This window comes from Sebastes fasciatus, chromosome 23 (genome assembly GCF_043250625.1).
Source record: "Sebastes fasciatus isolate fSebFas1 chromosome 23, fSebFas1.pri, whole genome shotgun sequence".
NCBI classification, from domain to species: Eukaryota; Metazoa; Chordata; class Actinopteri; order Perciformes; family Sebastidae; genus Sebastes; species Sebastes fasciatus.
In genome coordinates, this window is record NC_133817.1 from 14,209,962 (window position 1) to 14,231,243 (window position 21,282).

Genomic DNA, 21,282 nt, shown 5'->3' on the forward strand with positions numbered 1-21,282 from the left:
GGACAGGAAGAAGATGGACAGGGGGATGAACAAGACGGAAAGGGATGCGCGATGAGGACGATAGTGAGAAGGGATGGAGGGAGGGCTGAGAAAAAGAGAGGGGACATGAAGATCTGAAGCAGACAGATGCTGGCATGTGAGGTTAGAGATGGAGCCCAGAGATACAGTCACACTTCAAGCCATGAGACAGGGAGGTGAGAAAGACAGAGAGAGAGGACATGGCAATACTGCACACACTGTGTGTGTAAATGTCTGTTTTTAGTCACACAAAGCTACTTAAGACCTTTGCCTATTCCCATTTCTGAATTTCCTAGAGGAGAACACACTGGGTCAGTCTCTCCATCCTTGAGGAGTCAATGTGACGCTTGTCACTCAAAATCATCATCACCACAAGAGCACACCAAGAGTAACGCACAACAACACAGTCTCACGGCAGTTGATGAAATAGTCATGAAATTGAATCTATTTGATTTGTGTACATAGACATTAATTTACCTTTTTTTTATCGTGACGCTCAGCACGACCTTCAACGACGTATTTTTCTATTTCCGCTCCAGTCTTTTTCAAAATAAAATTACTTAGTTAGGTTTAGGAATAGATCGACTTGGTTAGGCTTGGGCAACAAAACTACTTAGTTAGGTTTAGGAAAAGATCAACTTGGTTAGGTTTAGGCAACAAACTCCTTAGTTAGGTTTAGGAAAAGATCGACTTGGTTAGGCTTGGCAACAAAACTACTTAGTTAGGTTTAGGAAAAGATCAACTTGGTTACGTTTAGGCAACAAACTACTTAGTTAGGTTTAGGAAAAGATCAATTTGGTTAAGCTTAGGCAACAAATTACTTAGTTAGGTTTAGGAATAGATCGACTTGGTTAGGCTTAGGCAACAAACTATTTAGTTAGGTTTAAGAAAAGATCACGGTTTGGGTTAAAATAACTCTGCAAGTGGTGTAACTCAAGTACGGATGTTACGTGACAGATAAATCAACTTTCAACTTTGTGTTTTTTGACCCACTCATCCACCTCGACCTCGTCCATACGCGGCGTTCACCCGCTCTTTATACTTCCCGGTTCACAATTACGTGGATTACATATTAATTGATTTCATCACAAACAAAATGTGGAATTTGTGTCTATGTACACCAATAAATACATTCAATTTCGTGACTATTTAATGTACTGCTGTGCGACTGGGCTGAACACAAGCACACAGGAGGATTTCTTTGCTTGTTTTCTTCCACAGCAAGAAATTGTCATCATCATTGATGGCCAAGAAGCAGATGTCCAAATTCAGATTCCGTGATATGACTGTTTTCTGGCACCGTCTTTTCCTCTAAATGAAGTTTTTCCTAATTCAAACCAAGAGCTCCTGCCAATCTTGTTGTGAATTTTAATATTGTTTACACAGATTGCCAATTCCTCTCAGTAAGTCAACCATGTCAGTGAAAGTGGGTCTGTGTGAATATCATGTACACAACCCACAGATCAATCCACTTAGTGCCCATGAAATATAGGGAGTGGGCAGGCCACTCTGCTAGTCTGACATCATTGTGCTCGGCCATTAGGCTGAGTGCCATCGTGGCTCACCGGCACCTCTCTGGGGGGGGGAGACTGTACTTGGGCTGCATTCAAAACCAAAACGCTGGAGTCCAGCCTCCGTCCGAACCATCTGGAATACCTGTTGATTAAGCGTGAGGAGCTGAAACTGGCTCACACACACCTACACGTTTAATTTAGGAACTGTGGATGTATCATCTGTTACAGCTATTAATATAGAGGTTGGGAGTCAGATTTAGACGGAGAGTGATACCTCTACTTCATCTCAAGTTCATAACCCTTCCGACAGGGAGAGTTTTCATCCATATGGAGGTGCATGATTAAGAAGTGTGTCTAAGTGTACTGAGCACATACAGATGGCTGTAAATTGGCAGACAACTGTACCTACTAAGATACCAGTAGGTTAGGTCTGAGTGTGAGAACGATATATATCACATTTTTCCTCGGAATTCAATAAATAAATAGTCTATAAAGGTTTTTGTACACAGTATACTCCCATGTGGATTAAATACTTGACAAATGAAAAGTATTTTCTCATTTTAGGAACTTGAGAGCAAAATGAACATAACAGACCTAGCCTATATCGCGATAAAAATTATATAGAAATATATATATACGATAGACATTTTTATATAGTATTGACGATATATATCGTCATATTTCCTAGCCCTAGTGTAGGTCTTATAAAAACACTCAAGTGAAGTCATGGCCACAAGTCTCACAGTCTCATTTTAGGGAAGCAACTAACTATTATTTTCATTATCGATTATTTTTCCAGTTGTCTTCTTGATTAATCAATAAGTTTGGTCAGACAATAATTGTGAAAAAAAGGTCCATCACAAGTTCCCTGACCCCAAGGTGACCTCTTACAACATATTGCTTGTTTTGAAAACAGAGATTTTCAAGTCACCATCATAGAGGACAGAGAAAAACTACCAAATATTCACATGTTTTGGTATTTTTGCTTGAAAACAACAACACAAACTATCAAAATGAATCAGATTCATCCACCAAAAAACAATCTGTGACAAAAACTGCCTTTGTGTGTGTGGAGGAGATGTCACAGGGAAAAGTTTGGGAACCCCCTGAGCCACACATTGAGACCTCAGTCTACCTTCCTGCCTGGGGTTGATCCACATCATGACAGCAAGCCAACATGTCACACTGCTGCTGCAAGCTGGCAACAAATGGACAGTATATAGTGTTTCACTGGGTTAAAGTTGTATCCGAAGTAATGTGCAATCATCATCACTTGGCAAGGAGGAAGAGGAGACCTCAAGGATAATGTTCCACCAAACTGCTGAAGATAATATAACTTATCTTTTAGTGAATAGCAGAAATGTCTCAGAAAAATACAACTCAGATTGTAATATCTGCATGCAACACCCAGAATAATATCCAAGACTTCTCAAAAGCCAACAACAGGCTGTTATGAAGCTTGTACTCACATCTGAGGTGTTGGGAATTGTCCAGTCGACACAGACGAAACGGTTGACAGCAGTAAAAGTAAGCAGATTGAGTAATCCATAGCTTTGTTTATTATTCCCCCTCCGCAACCAACGATCCAAAGAAAAAAAAGATGCACAAAAAAGAGGTTTCACAAATCCACAACAACGCCGTGCGTATTTCTCAGCCAAAAACGCCTCACACCGCCATCGGTGCGCGTTTGGAAACAAATCTCATCTGGTATCTGTGTGTTTCTCCTCCTCCCACCGGTGGAGTTGAGGAGTGATCTTTTTTTGGTTCAGTGTGTGTGTGTGTGTGTGTGTGTGTGACACTGTTAAAGTGAGTGTCTCAAACTGCGATAGGCTATTAGAGCAGATCTACGGCTGTGTGTCAAAAAAGAGAGAAGGAGAAAAGTGGGAGGGCGCATTTGGAGCTTCAGCTTGGCCGGCAGAGCGGTAGTGCCTCTCACAGCGCACACTGCAAAAAATATCATCATTTAGCAGCGAGGTTCTTCCTGTAAAACACGTGGGGAAAGTGCGTTAAAGTGGGTGCTTCCATAAGTTTTAATGTTTTTTTTTTTTTTCATGTGTCCTTTTCTGAATGGATTTGGAGAGATCTGTCACTGTATTCTGCTTTATTTAAACAAAACAATTAAAGGGACTGTTTGTAACTTTTTACACGTATAAATCTACCGGGGTCGGTTTCCCATGCGCGCCGCTCGCTTTTGCGACTCTCTGTCGACACGTACCATCAGACTCCAACACAAACTACACGTAAGCACCAAAACCGCAAAGTTGTGTTAACTCTTCCTGCTCCAGCCCCCCGACCACGGCCAGAAGATACAGGGGAGAAAAGCTACGGTAGCTTTGGTCTCCAGGGCCGGAGTCCCTGCTCCTCTGCCTGCCTTCACTCACACACCGCGCGCGTTCTCGCGCTCCACTCTTACGTGCATGTGTGCACACTACACACTGCAGAAGAGTTAGATTAGCGCTGAGAATATCTAGTGGACGTTTGTGCAGAAATAAATGCTGCAGCTCCTCAAAGACCAACAGAGGTTTTCCGTGTCTCGTGAAGTGACGGGGCTCCGCAGCGAGTTACTTTATCGTCTCCGACCGGGTGCCGGTGTCTCCCCTGTTCCTGGTCGGGAGGCTGAAGCAGGAAAAGCCAACACTAGGATCAGCATTGATTCATGGAGAGACCTTCGTCTGGTCAGCTAACATTACTGCCAAGCAGGTGAAATATAGAGTGATATTGTGGTTTTAGCTGACGTGTGTTGCCTCACTGTTTTGAGCGATGCTCGTTCATGTCTATTTAGAGCGAGCAAGCGCGAGCCCAATGCTGACTTTAGTTGACTTAACGGCCACAGGTGTCGCTGTTAACAAACAATTCTGAAAGTTACAAATAGTCCCATTAAACATATATTTCCGGCGAAAAAGTGGAATTAATTAAACCTACTAGTCAAAATTCACTGCTTAATAAACATACAAATAACACTAGATGACATAATAAGGACACCTTTTGAAGTGTGGATTACTGTGCGTGACATTTTTTACAGTGTGTGTTTTTTTGTGTGTTTGTGTTTCTGACGCACAAATGGGTTTCCGGCGGGGTGCTCTCTCAGTCTCTCTACCCACCATCACCACCACATGCAGCAACAGTTACGCATGGCTCTCTCGAGTTTATCAAGCACCGGACACTTGGACACTTGGCACAAAAAACACCGCCCTCGCCACCATGCAGCCACCTTCCTGTCTGCTGCCCACACTTGTCATTCAGATTGATGGACAGCATGTCTCCTTTTATTAACCTTATAATGAAACCTCAAGCTGATGATCATCAGAGGGCAAACAACAACTAATATACAGAAGAATCTTTGTTTTCTTTCCTTAAAATGTATTATTTATCTACAGCCAAAACTATTCCTTATACCATGAAGCATAATTAGTGGGGAAAACGAGACAAAATGCCCTTCTAGTGGAGAAAACAATATAAAGCGCCTTCTAGGGTGCCCTACCAGTGGAGAAAACAAGATAAAGTGCCCACTAAGGTGCCCTTCCAGTGGAGAAAACAAGATAAAGTGCACACTAAGGTGCCCTTCCAGTGGAGAAAACAAGATAAAGTGCACACTAAGGTGCCCTTCCAGTGGAGATAACAAGATAAAGTGCCCTCTAGGGTGCACTTCCAGTGGAGAAAACGTCATAAAGTGTCTTCCGTGTGCCCTTCCAGTGGAGAAAACAAGATAAAGTGCCCTCAAACTTGGCCTTAAAATGGAGAAAAACATAATGCAGTGCCAAATAGGCTGCCCTACATGCTGGAAAACTTTCTGCGTGCTGGTGCCCCATTTTATTATTTTCGCCCCCTGCCTCTCAGACAGCCTGAGTCCGCCACTGCTCTTGTGCATCCTTAATAACAAGGACGCATCACAAACCAGGTTGGATTTGAGAGCAGATAAGGACAACTTTGTTTACGTCCGGTCACACGTGTTGCTGAAAGCGTTTTTTGGGGCCCTCAACATAGCTGCTAGATGCCAGTGTCAGATTCAGCCAAACATCGCAAGGAAAAGCTCACAATTCCCCATCTAATAAAAGGTTCTCTGTTTTATTATGTATATCATTATAAGCCTTCATTTAATTTGCAACAGTGCAGTGCATCTGCTGAAATGTGATAATAAATTCCACTTGCTCCAAGGGCTTTGGCAAATTTAATATGAAGTGACATTTTCTTTTGCTGGGACAATCAGTAAGGTAAATACCATGAATATACTGTACTTTCTAATGAGTTTTCCTCTCCAGAGTCCCTTGCCAGATACAAAATGAATCTCTGACTAATTTCCTCAGAGCTCCTCACTTATTATGGAACCCCAAAGTTATTATTTCTAATCTTAATTTTTTTGTCTACTTATTTGTGTGCATATGGGGCGTGTGCATGCACTGTGTTTGCCAACGACGGGTCGCAGTAGACAAACAAGGCTAAGTGTTGCTCACCTGCTATTATATGAATCCCAAATTAGATTTACTGTGCAAATAGCTGACCAGGTCCCTCCACTCAGGTTTCACTATAACTCATATAAAAGCTGCTCCTCTGGGACCTTTTGCCAGGCAGAGCTCAGAGGTTGGGTAGACGGAGTGTTTACAGAGAAACAGTGAAGAGGCAGGGCAGGTTATAACCAGACATAAAGAGCAGAGATGCTTTGGAAATGTATAGATATGAGAGAACACAACAAATTGTCAGTTAATGAATAACAAAATGCCACAAGGCGGTTTTTAAAATACTATGAATTCTGAAGACATTGATCTGGAAGAAAAGCAAAAGGCACCATGTGTTGCCGCATACAAAAATCCAACAGCAATCCCTCATGCTGCTTCTGTTTTTGAAACCAGCCAAGCAAATGCAACAGTCTCTTAAATAGGATTACATGGGATTTTCACAGGGATTAGTTTGTTTTACAAAAGCTTCTCAAACGCAGCAAATTCACTTTGACTAAATACATCCCATTCCCTTAAATGTTTATCCTTAAAGGTGCTATAATAAATATAAATATTTTTTTATGTCAACAGTAGATCAATTGACCATGTGTAATGTTACAGGGGCCACAGGTAGTAGTGACAAACCCATAAAATGATCACCAAACTCTGCAAATCCCCTCAGCTCTAACCATAGACTGTATATAAGAAGTGGACGTAGTCACCGTGACGTAATCCATTGGTTTGCGGACTGCCATATTGAAGCCTCGGGTTCGTCATTTTGGCCGTCGCCAACCTCAGTGTTTTGGTTCTACAGCCCACAACTTTACTGTTTTGGTTCACACTCAACGCTCTCATCGGCAAAAATGTACTGATAAACCCTCCGTATATAACATGCCCAATATCAAACAGTAGACAGACAAAGTTAGCAACAAGCAGGTGATGTATAGCAGCTAAAGAAACCAGATTTTTTCTTCAGGCAGGTGTTGGTGGAGAACAAAACAGAGCTAAAAGGAGAGCGAGTATTGGACTTACATTCGCCAGGTGGGGCGGCGGTAGCTCAGGTTAAGCAGTTCGCCCTTTAGCCACGAGATTGGAGGTTCGATCCCCGGCTCCTGCTGTCTGCACAAACTGTCCTTGAGTGCTGCTACCTGGGCGCTTTACAGCAGCCAACTGCTTAATGCAGAGGTCAAATTTCATGTATATACCTATATGTACATGACACATGTAACAAAGTTTAAGGTGGCCAAAAACAATGGACCATTTTCACAGCAGGTATGTTGACTTGTCATAGCAGGAACAGCACAGGTGAAACTCATTTCATTAACGATCAATCAATTACACCTGCAACGGTATACTAAGTAGAAAAAGGCTTTAACCCTTAAAGGTACAGTGTGTAGGATTTGGCGGCATCTAGTGGTGTGATTGGAAGTCAGATGGCGGTGGTAGTGCCACGCGGTCTCACAAGCGTGTCGGAGAACTATGGTGGACTTCGGGTAACGCAAAAAATGTGAAAGGCCCTCTCTAGAGCCAGTGTTTGGTTTGTCCGTTCTGGGCTGCTGTAGAAACATGGCGATGCCACACGGCGGACTCCATGAAGAGGACCCGCTCCCTCTGTACATAACACAACAATTCTTGTAGTTATGAATATTATATTCCATTTCTGCTAAAAGATCCCTTGAAATGTTACACACTGTTCCTTTAAGAGTTTGCAATGTTAATATTTTTTATTCTGTTTCTAAGTTTGTTATAATGCACACTGATGGTCCTTGTGCCAGTCAGCCTATACCCAGTAAGTCTGAACATAAATAACAAAACTAGTCAAGTGGTTAAAAACTGGCTACAAACATTTTCTTTTCCTGTGCATTTTAGATTGTATAAAGGTTGTGTGTTTCTCAGTTATGCGGTTCACTGCTCTTTTTATTTGAACCTGTGGACCACTGAGGTACAGTTTTTTTTTCAGGTCATGTTTCCATGAAAGAGCATCAAAAGAGGTCAAATCAAGAGTGCATGTCTGTGTGTAATAGAAAGCGACAGAGGGGTTTATGTAAAGGTTGTGCTTCTGAGTGAATTAGGAATGTGTGTGTGTGTGTGTGTGTGTGCCTGGCAGGCAGCATGTGTGGCCTCTATCACCAGCCCCCGACCCCACCCACCTGTCCGGGGAATTGCCCGGCTGCCGTCGCCTAGCAACCCCTTTCGCTGTCTCCACGCCGACTCCTCACGACCGAGCCACAAGGCTGTTGTTTTCCCAACCAGTGAGCGCACATCGCTGTGTGAGTGCTCACAATGGGAGCTGCACAGAGAGGGCAAAACAGGAGAGATAAATACTCGGTATGATAACAAGAAGAAGAAGAAGAAAGAAGCAAACTATTCTCAGAGAGGTGATGGGGAAATAAAGATGAGTTTACAAGTGGGTATTTTCAATTGAAAACACATATTTATGACTTTTCATTTGCATATTTAGTATTGGTAAAAAACAATAAATCATCCCTTTTAGTGTTAACCTCACCCATTAAGCTATTAATAACCCATTTCAACCAGCTCTCCTCCACTCTCATTTTTAATACGAGAGCAGGAGATGAGGAAGTGGTGCCTAGTAATAAGCTTTAATTTTAAAAATGTAGCAGCTCATTAAAACACATTTGCAGGGCAAAAGCCTTTGCATTTTATTCAAATGACATTTGAAATGCACCCACGGCCATTTTTCACATCAAATTACACTTAAAAGTCAAGTAGAGAAGACACAGTGTGTTTTCTTTTGGCTCGCTCCCACAAGTACATTTGCGATTATCTTTTAGGCTTTATGCTTATTTTTCTTAATGCTGACATCTGTGGAAAAAAAACGCAGGTTGTAAGCATTCGGAGAGCAGCCAAAGCCCCGTGACATGATACAATATGATGAAGCATCTGTCAAATCTGACTCCTGTCTGGAAAAGTTAAAATGTCACTGTCACATCCTCTCATATTTTTCACTATCTTGCAAGACAAACAAGTTGATGCAGGCCTATATATATATATATATATATATATATATATATATATATATATACAGCTGAGCCTTCACTTAAAAAGGAAAATTCAAAAAACTGCATTCATGCACAGTGTCTTCCTGGCAAAGATGATCGGACATGTGTTTCAACTCCACATAAGCTGACGTCAATGTTTTCTTCATTGTCAGGTCCAACTGTTAAGATGAATGATGGAACATGATGGAAGATGAACATCCTTAAAGGAGATTGGATGTGATTTAGGTGGACACAGTTGAGCTGGAGTTTAGTCATATCCGTCTGCTAAATATAAAGCTAAAGAATGGCAAATAAGTGAGCTTTAGAGATGCCGGTAGGTGGATCTTTTTTTTTTACTTTTAGACAGAGCCAGGCTTGCCCTTCCACTTTTTCCATTTTTTATGCTAAGATAAATTAAGGGCTTACTAAACTATTCTCTTCAAGTTATTCACTAATTCATTCATTCTCGTACAATGAATATGAAGCAACCCCCCTGCAGCTGGTTGGCCTAACTTAGCATAAAGATTTGGTAAAAGGGGGAAATATCCAGCCTGGCTTTGTCCAAAACTAACAAAATCCACAAACGTGCACCTCTTAAGCTCATAAATGAACACATTATACGTTAAATGGTCCTGCAAATAACACCCATTCAACCACAACATGCTGTTTTTACACTTAAACTTTGGTTTTGTGATTAAACAATGAGATATAACGTGTCAAAAAGCAGCAGCCACGTCACACAAAAAAGCGTGTGAATGATACGAAAATGCAAAAGGGTGAAATAAGAACGCCGTTCTTGCTTTAGGCGTGTCATTTGTGCGCTGGGTAATCTGTACTGAGTCCAATGTGAATGCGTCCGCGTAAATATGCTACGCTCAGAGCTAGTGACGTAGAATATAAAACGAGAAAGACTGCTTATGGCGGGCAGGTGGTGGAGGTGGATGGGTCCAATAAACACAGGATACCGGCGTTTTGTAAGTTACTTTAGTGACGTGTTTTTTAGTGACATTTGTGACGTGTTTTCCATTCATATGTTACGTTGTTTCTGTAAGTATTGTACTTAGATTATGACTTAATTTTAAGGTGTAACATTTTTCCTAAACCTAACTAAGTGGTTTTGTTGCCCCCCTGCTGGCACCTAAATACATGCGTTTAATATTCACTTCTCGTTGAGGCAAAAATGCAACACTGGCATGCAACAGGTGGGTCTATTATTACACGCTTTAGCGTGACACAGGGTTGCAAATAGTGAGCTTTAGAGCTGGTAAGTGGATTTTTACTTTTTGGACAGAGCCAGGCTGTTTCCCTTTGTTTCCAGTCTTTGTACTGAGCTACTCTAACCAGCTGATAGCAGTAGCTTCATATACACCAACTGACATTAAAGTGATATCAATCTTCTCATCTATCTCTCAGCAAGAAAGAGAATAAATGTAGCCTAGTTCCCAAAACTATTCCTCTAAGACCGAAGATGTATTTCTACATTCTTCATATCTGTGTTGCTGCAAATTCTTTGTCGCTGTTGGACATCTCCCATGTTTCTCCTTTGACTGACCATCAGTAATAACATAAAGCTTTTGTAGGTCACCACACACACACACAAAAAAAAAAATCCCATCTGTTTTCTTGCACCACAGTCTCCTCCTTGGTGACAGTCGGCAGGGTTGTGCCTTGTTGACTCAGTGAAAGAGAAGTGATGGCGAATGTGTGTGATATGATGTCTCAGTCGGGACAGGGGCAGCCTCAGTCCCCTCTGTGCACTGACTGATCACATTACTATTAGCCAAAGCTATTCTGTCAGGAGGAGAAGTTATGGCCGAAGCGAAGGAGCGCCGCGGGGTGAAACAGGAATCCAGTGACAGGAAGTCGGCTGTAGGGGGGGATCCAAGGTGATTGGACGTGAAGGGTCTTAGCTGTCCTGTTAAAAAAATTTTTTTTTTACTTATAAAATCTTGTTTCCTTCCTCCACAATTAACTTTTGTACTTATCAGTGTTGTCATTTGATAGATACTTTCTCAATAGAGTGAACGGTGCCACGATATGGCCTTTGCTTTAGCAGTAAACATATGGTATAACAGGTGGATCTGATGAAGATTTTTATCCTACTATTTATGTTACCAAATATACTTTCTGCCTCAAATGTATCCACTCTGCCCAAACTTCATGATCTACAGCTTTATCTCTTGACATTTGCCAGGCTGTCCTGCAAAGTGCATACTTAATTCACATTTGTTTCCAGACTAAAGACACCAACATAATTCACTGGTTAGTGACAGCACATCCCTGTCTGTGTATCATTGTCCAAAAGTCCAGATGGTTTCTACTCTCCTGCTATCTGACAGGTCTCTCTCTAATTGTATTATGATGTCAGATGATTTGGTACATCTAGCTTTTAACTTTTTTGTATTTTTGATGATCTGTATCCTGTATAAGACCAGAGTATCTGGGATTTCTCTGCCAGTTTTACAATTCCAGAAGTTAAATATCACCAGCTGAGTCTGCAGCCGTGCTAGCGACTCTGTAAGGCTATATTTAGGCACAGCCCAACACATTCTCATCCCAGTTCGTCACACACTCTCGCTTCGTCAGACCTCCTGGCGACACTTTTTGGTCGCAGTAAACACATGCTTATCCTTGTGAATTAAACAAAAAACACTTGCTTAGGTTTAGGCAAAAAAAACACTTAGTTAAGTTTAGGAAAAAACAGCTGTTTGTAACGTAAAAGTGACACTTAACCTATGGGACACGTACAGCGGTCACCTGGATGAAAGAGAAAAAGTCAAGGGTCACCAAAGTCACTGGGATTCATCCTCTGGAGACAATGAATATCTGTATAAAACCTTATGGCAATCCATCAAATAGTTATTGAGATTTGTCAGACTTGACCAAAGTGGTGGACAGACAGACCAACGATCCATGCCGCCCTACCATGTCTAAAAAAACTAGATATCACTAACCTTAACATTAATTTCCGCAGTAACTGGTTACATATCTTAGCCCGTTATAATCCCTCTGCAACAAGAAATCAAACCTCAAAGAACAAATATTTCAAAATGACCTCTCAATTGAATGTTGACGAGTGCTCTTTGGAGATCGAGCCAATGCTCGATGGGCATGTGAACCTTGTCTAACCTTGGATAAGCGGATGCATCCGGCGACGTCGCCTGATGTGGCCTTCGCCAAATCTCTGTCGTTTTGATCAGCCTCACTGCTCAGCGAATCACAGACGCAGGACGTTTCCAGGGCCCCTGTCTGACGCAGGCCACATCTTTGAAAGGCAAAAGAGAGAGAGAACAAACACATCTTTAGAAGTGAAGGATCTGAGGGATCCGCCAGAAAGAGAGAGGGAGAGAGAACAGGAGGGGGAGTCATTGAGGAGAGGGATGGAGAGGGCGAATATGAAAGACAACACAGGGAACATTAAACGAGAGGGGGAGACAGAAAAGGGTATAATGTAGACTAGACAACGGAGCGGGATCTGGCAGGGAGAGCCTGGCAGCCTTTGATCAAATTGGGAACGTTTTCAGCATGAAGCACATGAGAAGTCAACCAAGCCATGTCCTCGCACTTAACACCCTTCTATCACAAGCACTTCTGAAAAGAAATGATAGAGTTAGGAGCGTACCGTACAGTAGGTGGAGTAAGTTAGATGTTTTCTCACAATACACTATAAGAAGATGGGTGAAAGCAGCAAATTAAGTGAAATGAGGGCATATTAATACCCTATTTTATCAATTTACAGTAGTTCAGAAATACAATCCACGTATGCAGAATTTAAATATTGTAGTAATTCAGTCTCTTCAACCTGATGCAATGCGACCGTGTGAATACCAAATACAGCCAGATGTCAAACTTTCTGAATACAGCTCGTGGCAAGACCTCAGCGCTCTTCTATATTTAAAAATGTTTTCTCTATTTAAAAATACAGTCGAGACTCACTGCTGCTTCCTGAGCCCCATACAGCTATCACCGCCGTCTATGGTGTCTGCAACAGGTGTCCACGCAAAGATTATAATTACACCAGATCATCAACCATGATGAAGAGTCCCAACTTTAGTCATCATGATGAGCCTTCACACAACAGATCAAGGCCCTGAACACCATTTAAGAGCATGCAGGCAAAGTGAATCACCCAAAAAGATTCTGAACGAAATTGTGAAAGTGGATCCATGTTCCACTCTGAGGCTTTTTTAAAAAGGCTCGAAACACACTGAGGATCTAAACGACCGTGGTTTGGGCTTCATAGGGTTAAACATGCAGTGTGTAGGATTTGGCAGCATCTAGCGGTGAGGTTGCAGATTGCAACCGACTAAAATTTCTCCCATGTGCCAAACGTGTAGGAGAACTATGATGGCAAAACGCAAAAAAACGCAAATGGCGCTATCTGGAGCCGGTGTTTGGTTTGTCCATTCTGGGCGACACATGTAGAAACATGGTGCCCGGCTTTGTGAAGAGGACCCTCTCCATATTTAGATATAAAACACAACGTTTATTATTTTTAAGTCATTGTACACTAAAGAAAACATACTTATTAATATTATATTCCATCTCCTGCCAATAGATCCCTCTAAATGTTACACACGATGCCTTTAACCAAACGTTTGATTAATTCTAATATATCTTTTATTACAGAGACCCTTTAATACTTTATGGTATTTTTAATATTGTGTTTTTGATAGAGTATTCACATAAACATGAGCAAATAGTAAAATAAGGCTAGTTAAAAGAAATTATAAATAGTTGATATTGTAGTGCACCAGTGGTCTAGGACAAATAACAAGTCATGTAAATAGCCTATAATATCCCTGATTATCACATGGCTCCCTTTCTTTGCTGCCATTTTTGTTATTTATCTTTACTGTGAAATTATCCAGTAAAAGCAAAATGCTGAACATTAGTACTGTAAACCAGTACTTGTGAACCTCTTATAAACCTACAGTTTTACCGTTACTGTAAATCGAAATAGAAAACTTTTACTGTTTTCGGGGTTTAATGATAGCTTTCTTTTTTGAATGCAAGTCGGTTCGAGGTTCAGAACAGATTACAAGTCCTTGATTGATGAAGTAAAGACTGAATATTGTGCCTATAGAGTCAAAATCTTTTGGATGCTTGATGAAAAAGTTTATGCTGGTTGAGGTGGTGTTTGTTTCAAGAAAAAAAATCTCTCTTACTCATTTTTATTTAGTGCCACTCAGCAGGCAGAAGCAGGTGGTTTGTGGTTGCAGCTGCAGAGTCACGGCCCAGCAGGTGGAGACACACATGATCCATCCACAGGCCGTCTGTAAACACACACACACACACACGTTTGTTGTTGTTCTTCTGTCTGTCTCTGAAAATAAGAAGCAACAAAGGAAAACGCATTCACTGTATCATTTTCCTCTTGAACTCTGACCTTGTGTTTTTTGACAGACAAGGAATACAACAGGTCCAAAAGAAATCATCTCAAAAAGAGACCATTGGGTGACTCTGCAAAATGGGTTTCTCACGCCCCCTGCAGGCAGAATTATAGAAATGCTGGTACTCATATTTCAACCCATAAAGACTGTATAGCACGAATGTAAAAAATACAAATTGTCTATGGAGTTCAGGAGTGTGAGATGAGCATCTGAGCTCCCATTAAACAATAAGCTTTCAAAAGTACCACCGCAAAATGTGAAATATTTTGAGATCGAATACAGGATATTAGTATTTAAAATGCATAGTGTTTTAAATATGATGATGCAATAATATCAACGAAGGACAGAAGGAATGAAAGCAGAATGAGCAAATCAATCTGAAACAAAATTGTGACGTTGAGAAAAACAAACAAACGCTCTTCAGTGCACCAGAATGTTTTTTTCCAAATCTAAAAATGTTGCTGGTAACATTTGTACAAATCATATAATTAGAGCATTTTAAGCCAGCAGATCATCATCAGGCACGAGAACAATCCAAAAATACTTGCACATGACAAACTCAGGAAGTAAACAACACATGTCCAGTCTCTGGCTGCAACTCAAAGTAACAATTAATTCCTTTTCATTGGCGTCATTGTATTTCATCAGCGTTCAGTCACATGCTGGTGTTCCCTGGCTCCAGGCACATTCTTCAAGGCCTTCTGACTTCACACAAGCTGGCCGTGGCGTGATCTCTGATAAATCGATGATCACACTGCAAACCAGATAACTCCTGTGTTTAGTTTTCAAAGCCCTTCTCAAAATACAGGCTGACCTCGAAAGATTTGAACAGAGGACAGCCGCTCACGACAAACTACGTGGCTCGACTGTGAGCTTGTATTATCTCAGGCTGATTCACTTCTATTAGAGTTGGCCCTCCAAAACATCACTGCTGACCAAAATATTAAAAAAAATTAGATTTAATTCAAGCATTTCGGGGATCTATAAGCAGAAATGGAATATAATATTCTATGTTTTCATTAGTGTATAATGACCTGAATCTAAGTTTTCGTTGGCTTAGAATGAGCCTTTTCATATCTACATAAGGAGCGGGTCCTCTTCATGTAGTCCGCCATATTTCTACAGTAGCCCAGAACAGACAAACCAAACACGGGCTCTAGAGAGAGCCTTTCACGTTTTTTCGTCACCTGAAGGCCACCGTAGTTCTCCGACACTCTTGTGAAACTGCGGTAACATGAGGAGTGAGCGGAGGGTTACTCAGTTTGTTGCAACCACACCACTTGATGCCACTAAGTCCTACACACTGTCCCTTTAATCTTTGAAATGATCCATTTTTTTTACCATCATGTGTCCCTCCACCACCGGCCTCTCACATGGCTTTTGAAAGTCCAACTCACGGTACACAAATCAACACTGCCCATGTTAGGACTGCCAAGATATAGAGAACCGATGACACTCATGATTTATGAGACCACTTTAAAAGTACACACAAGGAGGCGGATATATATACTCTGGCTGATTGTTTCTGTGACCTGCCAGAGCAACACAGATGACATCTTTCATTTAGTACTTGTAGTGAGTGAAAAGCATTATAATCTTATCTCTTTGGAAACAAGCATTGAAGAATAGTGTCACTGTTGTCCTAACCTAGAAGAGGACAAGGAAGAGGGGAGACCACCCATGAGTTGTATCTGAGAAAACAAATAAAAGATGCATTTTTTATTTACCTAGCTAAAACAGGAAATTAAATAACTATCAAAAGTGGAAACATGTAGAAAACCAAAAGAGTGGGAGCCAGGGGAGAGAAAAGAAAACTGCTAGTTTTACTAGTGCAGCAAATGGTTGGACCAGCTGGATTGCATCTCCCTTCATACTGGGACAATTGAATAGAACAGAGCCGGCTCCATACGATATACAGAGCATGAATAAAGCAGCAAACAACTATTTAAACTACATAAAGAGAAAGTGGAGTACTGCCTACCTGAGAATAGAATGAAGTTGCTTTCCCTCTGTGTGTGTGTTGTAATCCGAGTTTCTCCTCTCACCTTGAAGTTGGATGGAGACATGCCGCAGGAGAGAGGAGCTGTCAATCAAACACAACTGTACACTGTAATCAATGAGTAAGTGAAAACACCTGTGAACCACAGCTGTGTAGGCCTTATAAGGATGTTACCATGGACTTCTTGCTCAAAATAAAAACAAATGGTGCCATCTTGTGGTTATATTCTGTTACTTCACATAACATCATCTGCAAACCAGCTATGAAACCTCTCAGGAAGCTTTAAAAAGTAAAGATAAACCCAAATTAACCACCCATTTTTCAAAATAAAACTGCTCAATAATGCAATACACTGAGCAGGATGATTGTGAATAGGGAGATAGATTAGATTTTTAAATTGATTATATGTATATGTGTTTTTGTATGTGTATATAATGTGTGTGCGTATATGTGTATGTATGTATACAGTATATATATGTATATATAAATAGATTTTATTTTATTTTATTGTTTTAAATTTTTTTTTTTTTTTACTTGTGTATATTCTTTTTACTTATTTATAATTTGTTTGTATATAATATGTTTTTCCTCTATCTATACTGGCTTATTTTATATTAATATTAGGTTTGTTAAGTTTCTTTTTACCGAGAATGTTATTATTGGGGACGTTTGTGAATGATTGTTCTGTTGTTTCAAAATGAACAAAAAAAACAATAAATATAATATTGAAAAAAAATAATGCAATACACAACTACATTTCATTTGTACTGATATTTAATATTTAGACATGGGGCAACAGCCATTTTTACAGCACAATTTGCATAATTTATCAATACCTCCTGTATACAATCACAAAACCATGACAGTAGATTTTTTTTTCCTGTTTACTTACAAGTGAAAAACCAGACAGGTTTTACAAGCATAATCTTTGTACAGTCAGCATACGTCATCAATAATTTTTAATAGGTTTTTCTTCATAATATCCCCCTTCCCCCTCTATAACATTTTTGTTCTATATCTTTCTCTACCTCATTCGTTTTTTTTTCTTTAATAATATCTGGACACAAAAATAGTATGAACCACCAACGAAACATGCAACATCCAGTGTGAGCACATTTAAATTCTCCTGCAACTGCTTTTGAGTTGTTTTACGATAGACTTCTGTGTAGTTAGACATCTGGTAAACCTTTAGTGTTTTGGTGTAAAGGGTCGGGTTAAATCTGGGTCCCTATAGGCAGACATATAAGGTCGTTTCTCAGTCTATCCGCTGTACATTGATCGAGAGAAAAACAACTTCCTTTTACTTCTATGATCACACACCTGTTTTTGTCTGCTAAAAGACCTATTGCTCCCCAAACCCCAGTATAAAAAGCTATGTATTTACAAGGTTGGAAATAGAGAGATAGCATCTGTGTGTGTGTGTGTGTGTGAGTGTGTGAGAGTGTGTGTAATTCGAGAGATTTTAAAGTCGATATTTTTAGACAGACAACACTTAAAAGAAGAGATTAGAGCCAATGACATGCGCGGATGTGGTATGAAGATGCTACACACAAGCACATGGGTATAAAAATAAGAAAAACAAAACACTGACTGTAAAACTATAATTTCAGGTATAACATCCATTGATTATGTTGTCTTTTTTGGTCATTTCTCACACATACGGGAGACTGAAACTATTCAAAGGGGGAGTGCATAAAAATACGGGAATCATTTGAATGTTTTTTCTTATATTAATTCATAACTATGTAAAATTTGGGATCTGTGCATATTAATTTCCGAGTGTGTGTTGGTGCACGAGGACAAGAAAGGTGGTTCTCTGAGTTTCAGGCTGTCTAAACCTTGTAAACAAGCACTACATTGTGTATAAAACAAAACTATTTTTTATGTACACCTGATACTGTAAACCAATATAATACAACATATGAAATAGTCTCACTGGCAATAAATAAAGATTCATATTAGCAATACAAAATAACACGTTAAATTAAAAAAAATCATATTAATTCATGGAGGACAGGAAAACAAAGGAGTGCAAAAGAAAAAAAAATCATAACAAATGTTACCTTTCTTCTCGCATTTCTGGCAAGTCAAGATACAGTCACCACCTTTACACAGTAGATGTTGCATAGAAATCACTAAGATATGAATTTTCACTGCTAAATTTGATTATAAACGGTGAATGAACCAGCTGTCCTGCCTCTTGACCCCTGTATACGAGCACACACAATGACCTTTTTCAAGACATGATGGACAAGAGTAGACATTTAAAGACAACATTGACGATTTGAAGTGGTAATATCAAGACAAAAAAGCCGGGACAAAACATCAGCATGCTATTTTAATAGCATCGTCGTATCTTCGAACGGTAATAGTGCTTTTTTTATGGATAATTTCCGGCACATTTATCTTTTGTTCGCCACAATATCTCCTGATATTGTCATCAATATCTTTACTTTACCTCTCTACTTCCTCCCCCTTTGGAAAGAAAAAAAAAATCTCTGGCTATCTCAGGATGTTAACGTCAGTTTTACATTCTAAGCGGAAAAAAGTGCAAAATACCACAAAAAGCGTGCGTTTGTTGCTCCTACAACTGAAAGCAGGACTGATATATATAATGTGCCTGGATCTCACAAAGAAAAAATACTTAAATCTCATATGGTAAATGTCTCACATTCTAAGGGGCATCATGGGTAAATAAAACCTCTATGTCACAATCATCAAGACTCGATTGTCTGTGATAAAGATATCTATCTATATATATATATATATCTATATATATTATAATTAATTTCCAGCTATGACACTTCACTATATACAAAGTGAACCTTAGAGGTGATTTTTTTTTTGTGCATACCAAATAGATAAACTCATCATGCGCACAATACAGTGTCCAATTCAATATATATCAATATTGATCATTTGATAGAACTCACACTTACGGAGAGAGAAGACGGGATCCAAAGTGAACAAGGAGATGATTTTGTTAATAAATTCATGCTTGCTGTGATTTTTTTTCCTCTTCAACGGGAATGCTAGGTAGTGTGTTATAAAATATACTATGCTTCCTTCACAGGATCGATTTTTAAATAATTGAGAAGACAAAATGATAGAACTCCACGCTAATATCATAATACAAAAATAAATATGAGGATCTCCGCAGCGGAAGTCTTCAATATTTCATTCCCGAAATGCTTTTTTTTGTAAATCAATAAAACTCTGCGCTCATAATAAAGCAATGAGGAAAAATCTTTCATGGATAAAACATCTAAATAAATAAATAAATAAATCCACAAGTGTGTCCATTCCCTGTAGAATTTAAATTTCTCTTCTGCGTGAATGAGTGTGCAAAGTTGTCTTAAGTAACTGTGTGTGTGTGTGTGTGTTGTGAATTAAAGTGTGTAATACCTGGTTGATTCCGTGCTTGACCTCTGAACTCAGCACCTGTGTTCCCCTCAGCCCTGGCTACACTGCTGTACACTGTACGTCCTGTAAACTTGTGTTCATTTCCTGTAAACGCACTTCCCTTCAAACTTCCTGCACGACAGAAATCACCATCAGAGCCGCCCTTGCGAACGAAAGCATCCTCCAAACACTATGAGCCCTGAAACAAAGATTGAAGAAAGAGATATTTCGCCCCCTCCCATACCCCAAACCACCCTTTTGCCCCACCCAACAAGAGTGGATCAGTGTTACAGATGTTCAACCTAAGCGTCCCCAGATGAGAGAATTCTCTTCGCGCCCTCTCAGGCTTAGTTTTTCTTTTTTTAGATCGAGTCTCCTTCTATGAGTGGATCTGGGCAGTGCTGGCGAGCAGCTTGTGCCAGCTCACCACACGCTTGCGTAGGTCGACTTTGTCCAGCCACACGTAGGCCTCCCCGATCAGGGTCTTCTTTACAAACTTGCCACCGTTGGACACCAGGAACAGCTGGTGTGAAAAGAACAGAAAGCAGCATGTCATATGATTGAGTATTTTAAAGAGGACCTATTATGCGTTTGTGCTTTTCCCTTTCCTTTAGTGTGTTGTATAATTTTTTTGTATGTTTTGTGCATGTAAAAAGTCTGCAAAGTTACAAAGCCCAAAGTCCACGCCAAAGTGAGTTACTCTCCCCAACAGAAACACTGCTCCTGCTGCCTGAAACGCCTTGGTGTAACGTGGTGATGTCACTAAGTAAGACATTTGCAAAATACCTGCCTAGTGGGTAGTTTGACACGCCCTCAAACAAAGCTAGTTAGAGCGGAGTCCGCATTTTTGGAATCTTAAAGCACGTAAACATGTTCTAGTAGAAACCAAAGATAAAAGTATGCACCTGAAAATGAGCATATAGGTCCTCTTTAAAAGAATTCACCAGGTTTAACAAGAGATTGGTGTATGCTGAGAGGATTCATTTGATTTTTCAAGCTAGCTCCTTCCCCTTGTTTCCAGTCTTTATGCTAAGCTAAGCTAACCTAAGCTAAGCTATCTTCATATTCAGCAGACACACACAAGCATGGTATACATTTTCTCATCTAGCTCTCAGCAAGAGAATGAATAACCATAATAAACATCTCTTTAGTTGCTAGTGTATGAATGATTGGAGATTGTATATGTTCTTAAAATATGTCAGCCAGTTAAACTGTTATCAGGTCATTATATGAGTGTCATCAGTGGTTATAAGCCTCATAGATATGGGTCAGAAGGGGCTTGCTACACCCACTAGTTGGTTTTATCATCGATTCACATGGTCGATCACTGAAAGAAGGAATAAAAGAAGACGACAGCGACCTCTAGCAACTGTAGTAATTATGTCAGGAGCAAAAGTGGAAGTAAGGTGCGTAACGTAGTTATTTTAAACCTAACAAGTTGTTTTGTTTTTGTTAAAAACGGAACGCTTCATTCAGTTTAACAACGCAGTGTTAGAACGTGTTGCTTTCAAGTTTCGTTTT

At 40.1% G+C, this 21,282-nt stretch overlaps 2 protein-coding genes across 7 annotated transcripts in view; both read right to left on the bottom strand.

Moving 5' to 3' along the window:
- Positions 1 to 3,414, bottom strand: part of cacna2d1a (calcium channel, voltage-dependent, alpha 2/delta subunit 1a) — a 103,826-nt gene extending 100,412 nt beyond the window's left edge. For 2 of the 3 annotated variants that reach the window (XM_074625378.1, XM_074625379.1), the window contains exon 1: positions 3,002 to 3,411. In XM_074625378.1, the coding sequence (XP_074481479.1) occupies positions 3,002 to 3,081 (80 nt within the window). In that variant the 5' untranslated portion in view covers positions 3,082 to 3,411. Of the gene's footprint in view, positions 1 to 3,001 lie in introns of all 3 variants that reach the window. The other variant, XM_074625380.1, reaches the window with a different exon arrangement.
- A 13,707-nt stretch (positions 3,415 to 17,121) lies between these two features.
- Positions 17,122 to 21,282, bottom strand: part of pcloa (piccolo presynaptic cytomatrix protein a) — a 72,826-nt gene continuing 68,665 nt past the window's right edge. For all 4 annotated transcript variants that reach the window (XM_074626095.1, XM_074626093.1, XM_074626092.1 and 1 more), the window contains one exon: positions 17,122 to 20,284. In XM_074626095.1, the coding sequence (XP_074482196.1) occupies positions 20,141 to 20,284 (144 nt within the window). In that variant the 3' untranslated portion in view covers positions 17,122 to 20,140. The remainder of the gene's footprint in view (positions 20,285 to 21,282) is intronic.